Source organism: Tigriopus californicus, chromosome 3, assembly GCF_007210705.1.
Source record: "Tigriopus californicus strain San Diego chromosome 3, Tcal_SD_v2.1, whole genome shotgun sequence".
Lineage (NCBI taxonomy): Eukaryota > Metazoa > Arthropoda > Copepoda > Harpacticoida > Harpacticidae > Tigriopus > Tigriopus californicus.
The window spans coordinates 2,789,943-2,805,698 of record NC_081442.1 but is presented as its reverse complement, the minus strand read 5'-3'; the positions used below and the strand labels follow the sequence as shown (position 1 = coordinate 2,805,698).

Genomic DNA, 15,756 nt, shown 5'->3' with positions numbered 1-15,756 from the left:
AAGCGTCCATTTTTTTTTTTTGCGTTCGTCTTCGTGAGGACAGGACGTACGAAAATCTGGTCCACAAGTACTTGTGAAAAATTCGAATCTTGGAGTGAACATACGTTTCAAAGGTCTGGTTCTTGGGGTCTTGTGGGCCCCGTTTGGGTTTTTACCCGAGTTATATCTCCTTCCCTAATATGTCAGCAATTCGACTATGATTCGCTCTCCACCGAAATCATATTTGCATGCCGCCATTGGATCGTCCCCTGGTTTGGGATCGGGAAATGGCGAACCAATCACGACTATTGATAACAGCAAGCATCGTCTGACCAACATGGGTCTACCAAGGCCTCTCGTTCTCGATTTTGAGTGCTCGGAAGCAACCAGACGTCCCTCTCCCAAGGTAGTTGGTGACTTTGTGATCTCCGTTCTTGGCTTGAGGTCGACCGACATAGCGATGATCGGTCAAGCTGGTGGGCCTAAGAATACCGTACGAGTGTTCACGAAACAAGAGATTGATGTAGCTGAGCAATATGGAAGCTCTCTCCAATTCGAGCGCACCTTTGAAGAAGTCACCTGGAGGTGCAGTATTCGAGGGGGCTCCTCGGTCTCGGCCCTAAGATTCCTCAACGTCCAGTACTATGCTTCCGATGAGGAACTGCTGGACGCGATTCGTCCATTTGCCGTTGATAAATCTGGGATCTCGAAGGAATTATTTGCCGGAGACACGTTGATCGATGGGATCTGGAATGGCCACAAGAGAGTCCAAGTTGAGATCAAACCCCTCACGTCGATCCCTGACTTCGTTCAAGTACGGGGTAGGAAGATCTTTCTTCAACACAAGGATCAAACCCGGAGATGCTTCAGGTGTAAGGAGGAAGGCCATATTGGCCGAGATTGCCGATCTGAGCTTACAAAAGGAGCGACTGTATCTGTATTACCGGAGGATGACGTTAATGTAAATGCTAGCAACTCACCAGCAAATATTAATGAAAAGGGCCTCACCACCCGTTCCTGTGACATCTCACTCCGCCCGAACTTAGGTTTGAATAAGTACCACTCATCTGTGAGAAGCAAGCCCGCAGAGGATCATTCAAGTCTGATCGAAGCAACCGATGAAGTCTTGGAATTACGGGAGTCCTCGAGGGGGGGGGAGATCCAAGCGGGGTCGCTTCCAATGCCCGAAGCCCCCTCCAACAATGATCCATCGAATGATGCGACGCGAATCAAAAAGATCAAGAAGCTAGAGCTCAAGAAGCCAAACCACAATGCTCCCAGGCATCATGGGATGTCTACCAGAGGAAAATCCCCCTCAAATGCCCACAATGATCCCTCTCGGGCAGTGAGTGAAGAATCCAAGGTTCACGACGACCCTCCTTGTTGTGTGAGTGACCCAGTTCATGGGACAACAGCGGAAACATGATGAAGCACCTTTGGAAGGGACACATCTCTCCAGCATATTATGATTTGTATTTATTCTCAAATTTATTTTTGATTCTGTCATTTATTCGCTCAATCTTATCCTACCTTACATACTATGTATACCCCAAAGGATTTTTTACGTTATTATCTAATGATTTTGCGTTCCTCTCTCAGGCACGAGACNGTTACTGGGGAGCGACTTATCTCCCCTTTAAAAATTGGAACAACCTGAGCTAACTTTAGTGAAGATGGAAACTTGCCCTGATCCAAGATGCAATGCATCAAGTTCGAGAAGACAGGAGCAAGAAACAGTGAGCATCTCAACAGAAACTGAGATGTCACCCCATCAGGACCAGGAGAGCTCGAAACCCTCAAGTCCCTGATGGCCTCTAAAGCATCTTGATCGGTGACTACAAGATCATCTAAACCTTCAGCTTGACTGATCTTGTCAATCTCAACAGACTCATCTTCAGAGCAATGAGTTGTTGCTTTTGAACTCAGTGGGGTTGAAAACACACTGAAGAACTGAACTCCAAACATGTTAGCCATAGCCTCTACATTGCTGATGGTTTCCCCATTAACCTCAAAACCCCAACAGGGTGTTTCATCTTTCTCTTAGAGTTGCAATAAGAGAAAAAGCCTTCGGATTCGACCTGACCTCTTGAACCACCTTATGGTGCGTCTACACGACAAATAATTCGGCAAATAATTAGCCATTTGACAAACATTGTTCGATTTGAACATGTTTAAAGTTTGTTTGCCAAAGAGCAAATATTTCATGGACGACAGCACCCTCCCCAGCCCTTCCAACCAAGGTGTCCATTTTCAGCCAGTACAGAACTTAACTCTTTCGATCCATGATGGTTTATAATAAAGAAAAATGTATTGATTGTGGTTCATTTTGACGCAAGATAACCCCAACTTGGAGTATGAAGGGGCCTGAAAATGTCAATCAATGTTCAAAGTCATCAGGTGTCATCCCGTCCCCTCTTCATTCAATAGTCACACTTCCATCTCCTATCGAGGATTGAATGATGAACGATCGATGGTACCCGTTATTCTCCACCGATTAGTTGGCGATGCTACTGTTTTAAGCTTAACCTAATCTTATCAAACCTTACCTAACCTAACCCAACCTAACCTAACACGATATTAATAGCCTTTAAGGTCTCTCTCCAAACCTTTACAACAGTTTGTCACAAATTTAAAAATGAGCACCGCCAACTAATCGGTGGAGAATAACGTTTATCACGATGGATCGATCGATCAAGCAACCAACAACGCCTATCTCTCGAATCCGTATTCGGCGGTCCAAGAGGCAGCGCGAACAAGGCAAGAGTCCTCTCCCCAGGTGTCGTGGGTTCAAACCCCGGCGCCGGAAATAACCCATCTCCTCCCGTCCAGACAATGAAAGTGTCGACCCCAGTCAACCCACCCACCCTGGGCCTGTCTTCGGGCTCAGTACGGTCATGGACCCGGCCATGGTCCCGGTCCCTTCTTTTACATTTTTTTCAAGTCTTTTTTTTTCAAGTCTGTGAGCAAGACTTGAGCTAGCCAACCCAAGGCTAGATGGATGGATTCCTTGAACTCGTCCAAAGAAGACTGATCAGATTCAAGTTGGATCAGATCATCAGAGATAACGGAATCATCGGCCCTTCCTTGGAGGTTCTTGGCCAGTTATGAGTCAGCCCTCGGCCGACACACACGCCCATGATCGGTCCTCAACGTACACCCTTGAGACCCCAGTAGCCAGACCAGCCAGCCACTTTTGGCTGCTCTTTCGTCCATTTCCCGCCCGCCCATTTTAGCCATGAAAGCCAGATCAGTCGGATCTTAACGGATCGAGTCCTACCCACTGACTCATTACTTTCAAGCTGCCCATGGCCATCACCGTCCCTGTGAAATGCCCTCCGTTCTTGTGGGCGGGTCCTTATTGGTTCTTTAAAGCTCAACTCTTTTTAGTCAATGCCATCTGTAATGTTAACTGCATATATTCGGCAAACTTTGTAACAGAATGTTTCTCGTGTAGACGCACCATTACCCTCAGTTTGTAATTGGTCATTTTCGATGGAGGCCTTAATCTTACCCTGAACTACGTCCAACTTTTTTTTGGAGGCTTCCCACAGTTACTGGATTCGAAGTGCTCATCAGCCTTATTGCTTGTTTGCTACTCTTTTTGCACAAAATTTTCATACATTTTTGAACGTTTGTCCGTGTCTTACCCTTGGAAACTTACTCAGAGATTGCTAGACAGGAGCAAACTTCCTCAAAAGCTGAAACTGATTTAGAGCAATGGCTGTGGTTGATGACTAATTAGATGTGCCTGCTCCGGTACACATGTACTGCCAATAGGTCGATGAGGCCTTCTCTCTTCTTCTTTGGAGAACCGGTTATGAGGAGACGCCATGTTCGATGAAGGGAGTTTGGTTTTTTTTATAATAATAATCTTCATTGCGACTCTTGGTCATGTCATGACGTAAAAGTAACTATAAAATAAAATATGATGTATATACATTATACAAAAGCCTGTTGATAGAACAAGAAAAATGTCAAGAAGGTAAAGGCAATAAAATAGTTGATTAGAAGGTGATATCACAATGAGTATGACTAGAATTGTATCAATGCACATAAAAAAGGGTAAGAGGTGAGTTACAGATAGTACAAAGATAGGCAGGTAGAGTTAAGTGATGAAAATCTTGGTTATTGCAGTAGAGTGGATGGGCCAGATTGAACAGATCCTTTGTCAACTCTCGTCGCTGATGGCATTTGGACGGGAGCGGAAGAAAGGTGCACGACCGCCAATATTCCGAGGGGATGTCGGGCCAAGGACAATAAGGTGTTAGCAAGTCCTTGACCGGAAAGGCCAACTTGTGTCCGGACATCACCTACGGAAAGGTCAGGTTCCCAACACTGTTGGACACTAACCTTGCCAGCCCGATGGCGAGGGGCTCGGTTTCACATAGAAAATGTGTCCATGCATTGTTGGCATATTGGGGCACGCAGAGGTATCGCTTGAGGAACTTGGTGTAGGTGGCATCGGCGGATTTGAGGGCGGATTGGGCGGAGTTGGGAAGCCAAAGGTGTAGGCCGTAGAGAAAAATTGGGGTGACGTAGATCCGGAAGAGTTGAAGGACTATTGGGAGGGGAAGATTCTTCATGGGAAGTCTATTGCATATGTATCCGATCCTGGCCCTGGCCTTAGTTATTGTGGATTTGAGGTGATTGGTGAATGAGAGTTGGGTGGATAAGGTGAAACCGACGTAGTTAAAACTATTGACGATTTCAATCGGACTATTGTTAATATGGAAGGAGGTGGGAGGCAGACGACCTTTATGGAAAACCATGGCCTTCGTCTTGATGGTGTTGACTTGAAGGCCGTTCTCTTGGCAATAACCGTGGAGTGCATTGATGGCATTTTGCAATTCCACGGCTGAATTAGCCAAGAGAACCAGGTCGTCTGCATATTGAATATATTGAATAGGAAAATGGTTGATGGTGGGGCCTTGGTGAGTGAGGGCTTCAGGCAGGTCGGATACATAAAGATTGAAAAGAATTGGCGATAGTGGATCCCCCTGCGGAAGGCCAATGGAAGTGAAGTAGCAGGGGGATAGGTCCTCACCAGAACGAATGGAGCATCTGAGTCCCGCATAGATGTTGGACAGCAGGACACAGATTGAACGCGGAACTCCCCACAGTTGGAGTTTGAGGAATAACCGCGTTCGGTCCACCCTGTCGAATGCTTTGGAGAAATCCACAAAGCATCCATACACTCTCCTCTTGTTGCTGATGTTGGAATGCACAATTTCATAGAGGAGAGTGGCTGCCGTGGTGGTTGAGCGGCTTCTCCGGAAACCGAATTGGAACTGGGGAAGGAGATCCCTATCCTCGGCCAATCCGGAAAAGCGGGCAGCTAATAGGGTGGACATCATCTTCAAGAAGGGGTTCTCCAGGGCGATGGTCCGATGGTTGTTTGGAATGTCCCTGGGCCCCTTCTTATGGATGAAGATGATGGCTGACTCCATCCACGCTGGTGGGAAGAAGGAAGAATGGAGGGCGAGGCTGAAAAGATCTTGAAGGAGTGGCTGGGTTTGGATCCGGAGAAGTGAAAGTTGGAAAGGAGAGACCCCAGATGTTGAGGGGGCTTTGCTCTTCATCTTCTTGAAGGCCACGTCCATCTCGGGTTCCGTGAAGGGCTGCAAAAGGGGATGGTGTTCTTCTGGGCAGCCCTGGACCTCCTCCACTACTGTTTCCGATGTTGATGCAAACAGTTCTTGACAGTGGAGGAGGAATTTGCTCACGGGAATTTCCGAGTTGGTGGCGGGCTTTTTGGCACATTTGTACAAGCCCGCCATCCGGGACGTGGCTGATGAAGAGAGCAGGTTCTCCACTTCCAACCTTTGGTGGGCTGACTCGGCGCTCCTCAGAGACTTGTGTTTTTTTGGTTACCTCTGATCCTGAAAGATTATACCATCTTCATTGGTAGATTAATAAAGCCGTATAAACCTACCATGGCGCAGTGTGTTTCACCAAGGTACTGAGACGTTCCCTTGGTAGTGAACCTTGCTCCCAAAGTGTGATATGATTGTGTTCTCAGTTAATGGTCGCTATGTCTTCTGAGAGAGACATCTTGGAGAGGCTTAAAGCATCTCGCCGAGCATTTAAGGCTCATATGACCCGGGCCAAGAAATGTACCATTTGAACTTTCGAGGCCCACTCGACAGGAGATGATCCCACTCTCCTGGAAAATAATTTGGAGGAGTGGAAAATCGCTCTCAATAAGTTTGTTCAGGCTGACAATGAGGTTGTCGTCCATGTTGGTGCGGACAATGGGGATGCTGATAACGATGTGGATGATCATGAGACTGCATTCATAACATTCAGGACCCACATCATCGGTTTGAGAAGGGAATTCGACAATTCGAGCACAAATCCCCAGATATCTTCAATATCGCTCAATTCTCCTTCTTTCCCCAATCAGGAATTGCCTCGTTTTCCTGCTAAACGTCCATCATCCTTGGAAATAGACACGGATCATCGAAAATTTGTGCTGTGGCGTCCTTTATTGGAGAACTATTCTACCCTCATGCAATTTTCTTGCCGTGAACGGAGCACACAAGTTTCTGCGTTCTGGGAATGTTGTTCCCCCGGCTTTTTCCGTATGGTCCAACATACTCTTGGAATTCGCTTGGACACTGGTCGCCAAGTGAAGGAAACCATGGATGCGATTGAGTCCCACCTTCGTAGCTTGCGGAATAAACATTTGGACATGTGTGAGTTATTATCGGTGTTACAAAAGGATGGTCAAAGTTGTACCTCCCTGTGTAACGAAATTTGTGAGCGTGGAGAATATGCTGATGTTGCGCACAACACAGAGGATCGATTGCTCATTGGGATTCTTCTACAAGCAATGAGAAGTGAACCGGATAAAGCCGAAGTTATGGTAAAAAATCCCTCAACTTTTACTGAAGCTCAAAATTACATATTGAAGCTAGAGACAGCAAAATGTGGAGCTAAACAGATCAGTAAACCTACGTTTTCTTCAGGGGGAAAAGAGATAAATGCTGTTCACTCTTCACCATAAAAGAAAAATAAACATGGAGGCAAGGATTCACACCGTTCACAACAAAAGTGTCCTAATTGTGGGAACGCAAGTCATCCTGGAGATCAATGTCCGGCTTGTGGAACGACTTGCCTTCGGTGCTCAAAACTTGGACACTTCGCCAAACATTGCCGTTTTGCGAGAAATCATGGTGCTGTGAAACCGAAACCTGATGTCCCACAACCTACCCAATTGAACATCATCTCTATAGCTGGAACATTTTCTTCCTCTTTGGTGTCGGTTGACCTTCATTTCGAAAGGACAACCAAACACATATCTATTTTGGCTGTTTTAGATACAGGGGCTGGAATTTGGTTATGGGACTTAAGGCGTTTCGAGACAAAGGCGTAAAAGATTTCGTAAATCTTGAGTCTCAATTCTCTGACAAACTAGTTTCTAATAGCGGCATGCCTCTGAAACAAGTTGGATACTTTCGGAGTTCGATTTCAATCGATGGTTTCCGGACGTGCGAAAGCCAAGTGGTCGTCTGCAATGACGTCCAAGGGTTTTACCTGAGCTTGGACGTTTGCAAAAAGTTGAACATCGTTGGACCGAATTTCCCGCGTCCCAATCCTTGCCCGAAGTCCGAAGTGGCCTTGGTCGAACACTCTCTTCATATGCAGGGATCCTCGCCAAGTGTTGAATCGAATCTGAAGCCTAATGAGGTTTGGCCTGACCGTCAAGAATGGCTACTTACTCTGCCTGAAACACCTCAAGACACTTCAACGTTTGTCCAAGTGGAAAAAAAGTTGCAAACGATTTATTCCGTAGTGTTCGACGATTCCGTGGAGCTGCGTCCCATGTGTGGACCGATTGTTGGCGATCCAATGACTATAACTTTGAAACCCGATTTCAAACCCTTTGCTGTCCACGCAGCTAGGCCAGTGCCCTATGCTTTAAGGGATAAAGTTAAGTCAATTATAGACTATATGGTACAAAGGCGAATCATTGAGCCTCTTGGCGATGTTCCTAGTGTTTGGTATCACCCTGTTGTGATAGTTCCGAAACCCAATGGTGACGTTAGATTCTGTGTGGATCTAACAAAGTTGAACTCGCAAGTTCTGCGAACCACTCACCATACGAAGACCCCAGCCAAAGCTATTGGTGGTTTCCATCCCAGTAACAAATTCTTTGCCAAACTTGATTTGGTAAAGGGGTATTGGCAAATGCCCCTACATCCAGACGGACAACCTCTTACAACCTTCATTACTGTGTTTGGACGTTACAGATTCCTTAGAAGTCCCATGGGATTTGTTTCCACTGGTGACAGCTTTAGCTACCGTGGAGATGTAGCAATGGATGGTCTCAACGTTCACAAAGTTGTTGATGATATTGGCCTTGGTCATTCGTCATTCCGCGGCATGGTCAAGTTGTTGTGTGATGTCTTGGAACGGTGTGCCCGTCACGGTCTCACAGTCAGCAAAGAGAACTCGGTTCTTGGGGCTACGACGATTAGATTCGTTGGCCACCGAATTTCGCACGGTTCCATTGAGGCTGACCCGTCGAAATTGCACGCAATTTTGGAGTTTTCTGTACCTACCACAAAGACTGAGCTGCACTCCTTCCTCGGACTTGTTAACCAATTAGGTAGTTTTAGTCCTCTTATTGCAGAGGCAGCCGGTCCCCTTCGTGATCTTTAGCGTAAAAGGTCGGAGTTTGGTTGGTATCCCAATCACTCTGTTGCATTTCAAATTGTCAAGAATGCCCTCGTCTCTCCCCCAGTATTGGGTATGTTCGATCCCACATGTGATACTATGCTTCAAACCGATGCATCCCGATTACATGGTTTGGGATTTGTTTTGTTGCAACGTCAGAGCGACCAATGGAGATTAATTCAGTGCGGGAGCCGTTTTTTGAAGGATGCAGAGACTCTCTACGCGGTATTGGAACTGGAAGCTCTCGCCATCTTTTGGGCAATTCGTAAATGCAGTGTTTACCTCCGTGGTGTTCCCTTTTTCACTGTCTTATCCGATCACAAACCGTTGGAGATATTATTTAATGAATATACCCTGGCTGCAATTGATAACCCTTGCGTTCTCAATTACCGATCCCGCATGTGTGATTTTTCCTTCAAAGTGAAATGGAGGAAGGGAAAGGAGCAACAAATTCTTTCAAGATTCAAGATGACTTGTCTCGCCCACCCACGACAGACCCTGATGAGCAACAAGACACCAAAGAGGATCAGGATGGTGTGCAGATTAATACTATCCTTAAAATATCTAATGCCGCGGATGATCTCATCTTGGACGACCTGCCCAGGCGAGCTAAAAATGATCGCGATTATCAGGAATTAATTCGTTCCATCCAATCAGATTTCAGTGGTGTTCCTAATAGGTATGTGCAACAATTTCGGAAGTTGTTTCATGAATTGTCGGGCAAAAACGATTTGGTTCTCCAAGGACATCGGATCGTCATGCCTCACAATTCAATCAAAGTTGTTCTTCAACGTCTTCATGCCAGTCACCAAGGCTTGAAAAAGACTAAGCGTCGAGCCAGACAAACCGTTTACTGGCTTGGATTCGACAATGATGTACCCACGACCGTTGAAACTTGTGAATCCTGCCAAACCTACCGTCCTTCTCATGTCTCAGAACCTATGATGCACGACACATTACCTACCCGGGCTTTCGACGTTGTCACGAGTGATTTGTTTCTTCTTGGATCTCATCACCATCTGGTATATGCCGATCGGTATTCTGGATTTCCCATGTTGGCAAAATACGAAGATGCTCCCAACTCAAGCGATGTCATGAAAGTGTTCAGGAGACTTTCCTCCTTGATGAGAGTTCCTAGAAAATTACGATCAGACAATGGCCCTCAATATTGTTCTGAAGAGATGCAGAATTTTCTGCGTGATTGGGGCGTGATATGGAAACCTCTTCTCCATATCATCCCCAAAGTAATGGCCACGCCGATGTTTCAGTTAAGATTGTGAAACGCTTACTTCAAAAAACTGGCGGAGACTTGAATACCGACTCATTCCAGTCTGGTCTCCTTGAGCTTCACAATTCGCCTCGTGACGATGGACTTTCGCCCGCTCAGCGTGTCTTTGGCAAACCTTTGCGGTCACCTGTTCCGGCCAATTGGCGTTCCTTTGACCCTGAATGGCACAAAAGCACTGAGGAAGCCCACAAGCAACGTCTACAGACTAACGAAAAGAGGAAATACTATTACGATTGTTCCACCCGTCCACTCTCTTCAATATCGTCTGGAAGTCGTGTTCTTGTCTAAGATCCCACATCTCTTCAATGGGACACCCTTGCAAATGTTGTTGGAACGGAAGATAAACGCCGTTATAGACTGAGATTTCCCTCTGGCCGTGTTTTATGGCGGAATAGGAAATTTCTCCGTCTTCTGAAACCATGTCATGGTTATGAACGTTCCGACACAGATTCTACTTATGAAACCTCCGTCCGCCCTCTCCGGAGAAGTCTTCGTCAATCCAATCCACCTGAACGTTTATGCTACAAGCCCTAAACTTATTGTTTGAGATCATTTCATATAATATTCATTGATCTTTCGGTGGAGGTGTTGGTAGATGACTAATTAGATGTGTTCGCTCCGGTACACATGTACTGCCACTAGGTTGATGAGGCCTATGGAAGGTTCTCTCTTCTTCGTTGGAGAACCGGTTATGAGGAGACGCCATGTTCGATGAAGGGAGGTTGGTTTTTTTTTGGTTACCTCTGATCCCGAAAGATTGTCCCATCTTCGTTGTTAGATTAATAAAGCCATATAAACCTACCAGGCTGCATCTATGGACGATTCCTGTTTCAGAATCGAAAAGGTCCAATTCTTCTAATCTTTATGTAAATTTCTTCTTCAATGCTTAAACTGGTCGGGTATCTAGCCTGGAATAGACACGAGAAGCGATAGCAAATTCGACTTTGTAGGAATTTCTGCCACTTTCTGCCACCATTTTCTGGCACCTGGTCAAAAATGGCTTTTTATGATTTCCCATCCCGGGACACGAGTGATTTAAATGCTGAAGAAACAAATATGAGACCGTGTAGGAGTGTTTACTAATTGCTATGCAGGGAAATTTGAGTTGTTTGGGCACATCTTCCTCCCGAGAAAGACGGCTCTGGAAACTCTATAGCCTCAACCACTTCTTTTGAGGTGGACTTGAAACTAACCAAGGCGTGGTACAAAGAAAATGAGGAATAGCTGAATAGTTTGACTTCTATGGGCTAGTCTTGTGATCAAGATTAAGAGGTGATATGATAAGTAATCAATTATAAAACCAACCATTGCTTTGACCTTTTATCACAATTCCATGGCTGAAAGCATCTTTTTGAATAACTTGTAATCTTGATCTGACGAATTTCTCTTTGGTTCGAACCAAACCAGTTACGATTAGTCGCCAAATATGGCAAAACCAAACTGAGAGAGAGAGTTCACCTTGGCAGCAACATCCTCTTCACGTGATGAGGGAGGGCATCAAGATTCCTTGACGTCGTAGACTGGTATGAGTAAAAAAACAGCAAAAAGTTTCTGTTTTGTCCTGACAGTTTGAGAACATAATTCTAGACATTTGCTCGAGCTTGGACAACTTATTGATGAGAACTTCATTTGGTTTGATTTTTGGAAATCTTGAAAGTCTTGTTCATCGTAAACTTGATCCAGTGTCTTAAGGGAATATTAGACTCTCTTCGGCAATCCAAGCATGATTACCTGATCAGTTATATTTTTTTTTGTCCGAACATGTCCAACATGGAATATCCTGCCACTCACAATAAGAGAAGGTCTCTCCTATGCTGAGTTTTCCCGCCAAATCAACCAGGTTTTGTTCCACGAATTGCTGAAATACTGTGAGATTAGGCGATGGCTTGATGACACTTTAGCCTGCGCTTCATTTAAATTCTAGATATTATTTCATTCCATTTTCTGTTCTTTGCCAATACTCTTCTTCCATCGCTCGGGTGGTCCGAGTGGTATACACAATAAACAATATGATGTTTCCCAGAATTGAACTTGAATTGTAACGAGGATCAAGAATGTTCGAAGGAGATTTGGGTTAACCATTTTCTGCCATTTTCTACTTGCGTTTGATCATAATTCCATTGGTTTGAAGAGGAAGTAACTATAAGAACTTTCTTTTTCAACTTGTTGAGTTACAATTACGTAGGTTCTCATTATTCTGTAGTGAGTTGAACGCGTTGGAACTACTAAAATGTTTCAAATCATTTAATTAGTGTGTAATTGTTTTTCAATTACATTTCAGCTCGCATCATTTTTCGTTGAATTAGGAACCCGGAAAGAAATAATTTGTAATGGCTTCACTAAACGGAGAGGTAAACTTAAGTGCCACTTTATTCAAGGAAAAGAGGAAAGGAGATATCTCCGATGAATTCACATGAGGCAGAACAAGTTTCTACCCTATCAGCTGAATGTAACGATTATGGTCATCATCTAGAGTGGAGGGGACTTCAATCATACCAATGTCTATGAGATTTTTTGGTGGCAATTTCTCCTTAGGCATTCAGTAAGTAGAATTGGTTTGTTTAACTTTTGGTGCTTCACCCACATCGCGCTTTCTTATGAGTTCAAGGCAATTTCTTTATGTTTTCAAAAAGTGAAATCAGCAAAAAGTGTAACTAAAAGCCAAATTCCTCTATATTCTGTAGGCTTTGAAAATCTTTTCAAAATGGAGGTTGATGGTTTTAAAATGATTTGTCCCCAAGGCTGGAGCATTAGGTGGTGCCGCCATGACTGTTTTGTTCTTTAGGCTTTTTTTGGCATTGTATCACCAAGGATAATGAAGGAGCAAAGACAATAAACTAGGTTGTAAATGAAATATCCATTTAGTCGTTAGTACAAGGTATTTTCAAATGTACAACACATCAACACATAAGCATTTGACATTTCTGTGTTTCAAGTAGTTAGATTTGACAAGAATTGAAAATTTAACAGGGTGAACTTAGCAGGATTCATTTTTTATTGTCCTATAGTTTTAATTTCGTAGTGAACAAGAAATGAAGGGATGCCCTGTTAATAAGTTAAAAGAACAGAGCAAGTTCAACAGAGCAGAGCAGTGCCAATAATGCAATAATTTGAGGAGCATTAACAACATTATTTTTAAATCATAAATTTTCAGCCTTCAAGACAGTTTTTAGAATATATACTTTTTGCAGCCTTCGCCAAAACAAGGTGAGCTGTTATATCCAAAAAATGGGTAACTATTTCACTTTTATTAAATTTTTGCCGATTTCTGAGGTTGTTTTGTGACTTTCAATGAAATCTACTTTCACCACAGGGGCGATACTGTGGCTACTGTTTTCAACATCAATTTCTTACAAGGCCTTGGTAATCATAGATACATGGTATATCTCTCATTTTGTGGAGATACATTTAATCAGACAAGAAAGGGAGAGGAAAGGAAGAGTAGAAAGTAATAAGAAATAAAAAGCCAAAATAATCACTAGGCTGCAGTCCCTACATTACATCGTTAAAGGGAGGAATCAATTACTTCTCATTGCAAAATTGAACGCAATAGGCATGCATTACATTTTGTTGATCAATACATTCAAAAAATGATGATCATATCACATGGATGCAGTCCAAAAATATCAAAACATTGTCCACTCCTTCAAGAGCTCGATCTTCTCGGGCCCTGTTTTCAGTCCAAAAGCAATTTCGACCATTGAGAGTGCAAAGGAAAAACTTTGTTCACAGAGTTAAGGAAGGTAGGTGTCTTGCATCTGGGCCTTATTGGACCAAGGACTTGACCAGTATCCTTTCATTATAAGGCATACATTTGTTAACAAATTAACTAGTTCAAATGGTTTTCATTGTAGTTAATTATTACCAATAGGCTTTTATTTTGGATAAATCCTTAGATTTTAAAACATCATACATTTTTTGACACTCCGACATAGTATTTCTGGCTTTTGTAATGATGGAATCATATTGTATCTCAAAACGTCAAAAAAAATTCTTTGGAAGGTTTTGAAATATTCAATGAATAGCACGCCTTTTGGAGACGCGTGTAAAGTATCGGCACAGATTTTAGTTGTGTGGGCGTGTGGGCTAGTCAGGCTGCGCCACAATCGGGGCAAGAATTACCATGATTTTTGAACATCCAGTGCTTCCAAATCTTCATTGACAAACTGTTCGCCATTTTAGGACACCGTCCTACAATTATCTTCAACCATTTAAGTACAAAATTCATTTGCTAGAGATGTCTTAACAAGGCAAGTGACAAAAATATTCTATAAATACGAAAAGAATATTTGTTGCCAACATCTTGTCATCAGTAAGAAGCATGGTTACACTTACTTACACGTCTCTATTTGGTAGCTTTCGCATTAACTCGAATTCAACTTGTTCCTCTTTTGATTTCCCTGGTTCGCTCAATTGATGATGGTTTCTGACGAGCGATTCTTATTACAAAAGAGTAGTATACAACTATGGCTTATAGCTTCAATGGAAGCTCGTCCAACAACAACACTAAACTTAAAGTTTTCCTTATCCTTGACCTGCGTCGCATTTCTTCTTTGATCGGCCGGCCAATTAGTGTTTGAACAGAAGAAGAAGGGACTTCTTTATCTCTCTCACCAAAACCGGCTTTATTTACAATAGTTCAAATGTCGGCTGCTCGTCGCCAACTTTCCATACCTGAACCCTAAGCCACGGGTCACGGAAATTAGACGAGAGCCCCAATGTGAATAGAAATTGCTAATTTCACCGCTTTTACGGTTTTCGTTCAATACATTCTACTTCACGTTTCTGTTGGTCAATGAGTTTAGCTTGAACTGTCTCTGAGCCACTCTTTCGCAGGTGATAATACAATAAGGGTTTCTTTATCTACTAACAACATGAATCAGGTCGGAATGCTTAAGAGATGATATTACTTATCTATGTCGCAGTGTGAGGGGGTATATCTATCTTATCAAGACCGTGGCAAAAGAATGGATAATCTATCTCATTAAGGTGAGAACATACGTCAACCCGTCACGAGTAAGAACCACGTGACTTATATTTTGGTTTACCGACCTGTCAGAATGCTTTTTGTATCCAAAATTGGTATTGGAAGAAGATCAAATAGACCCATGAAAACGAACTTCAGGCGAATACGGTTATTCTCCGTCTGGCCGAATTGGGTTGCACAGTATTTGTCGAATATTTGTTTCATTCGCCATTTTGTGTGCGATCGGAGCTCACAAAAGGAAGGGGTGTCAATTTAGAAATAATCCAACAAAGAGAGGACTTCCATCAAAAGTCATTCTATAATTAAGTGTTCTATTTTCTCCTGTTTTATAAGTTCGTCTTTTCTGATTAAACATCATTCTTAGAAAATCTAAAAAAGTTATGTTTAGTTTTGACTTGACATCACCATTTCAAATGATTTTGATTCCTTTTCAAATAAATCAGAGTAAGGAGCTTTGAAGTAATACAATTTGGACCAATCTTGGCTGTCCCGTATTTCTTAGTTCCTTTTAAGTATTACAAATATCTTTGTTCATGTTTAAAGAACACATTAGATTCCGCAAGAGCCAAATTTGATGCCAATTGTGCACACGGTCTCATGCTTTCAAACGTTCTTTATTGATTAGAGATGTATGTAGAGGTCCGTCTCTTGGATAATGATCCGCATGACACTCTCATGGATTAGATTGGATCCATGTTGTCCTCAACATGGTGGTGAAGTTTCTTTTGACCAAGAACTGGGCGACCACACCTACGTTGTCTCCTTGTCTCAGCAGTCAAAGGTTCCAACGTAAAGGCATCACGCACCTTGGGCTTGATGCGGC

The 15,756-nt window shown here is 43.4% G+C and overlaps 1 protein-coding gene across 2 annotated transcripts; it reads left to right on the top strand.

Moving 5' to 3' along the window:
• The first annotated feature begins 41 nt into the window (after positions 1 to 41).
• On the top strand, positions 42 to 1,579 carry LOC131877813 (uncharacterized). Of its 2 annotated transcripts, XM_059223614.1 has the most exons (2): positions 42 to 940; positions 1,026 to 1,148. In XM_059223614.1, exons 1-2 carry the CDS (start codon positions 197 to 199, stop codon positions 1,029 to 1,031), a joined length of 750 nt encoding a protein of 249 aa, XP_059079597.1. In that variant the 5' UTR covers positions 42 to 196; the 3' UTR covers positions 1,032 to 1,148. The 2 variants fall into 2 exon arrangements, with proteins under 2 accessions (XP_059079597.1, XP_059079596.1); XM_059223613.1 differs by having other exon boundaries at positions 42 to 1,579.
• Positions 1,580 to 15,756: the final 14,177 nt, after the last annotated feature.

Excerpts from the sequence above, each read along its gene's own strand:
- LOC131877813 (XM_059223613.1), top strand. The coding sequence starts at position 197 with ATGATTCGCTCTCCACCGAAATCATATTTGCATGCCGCCATTGGATCG.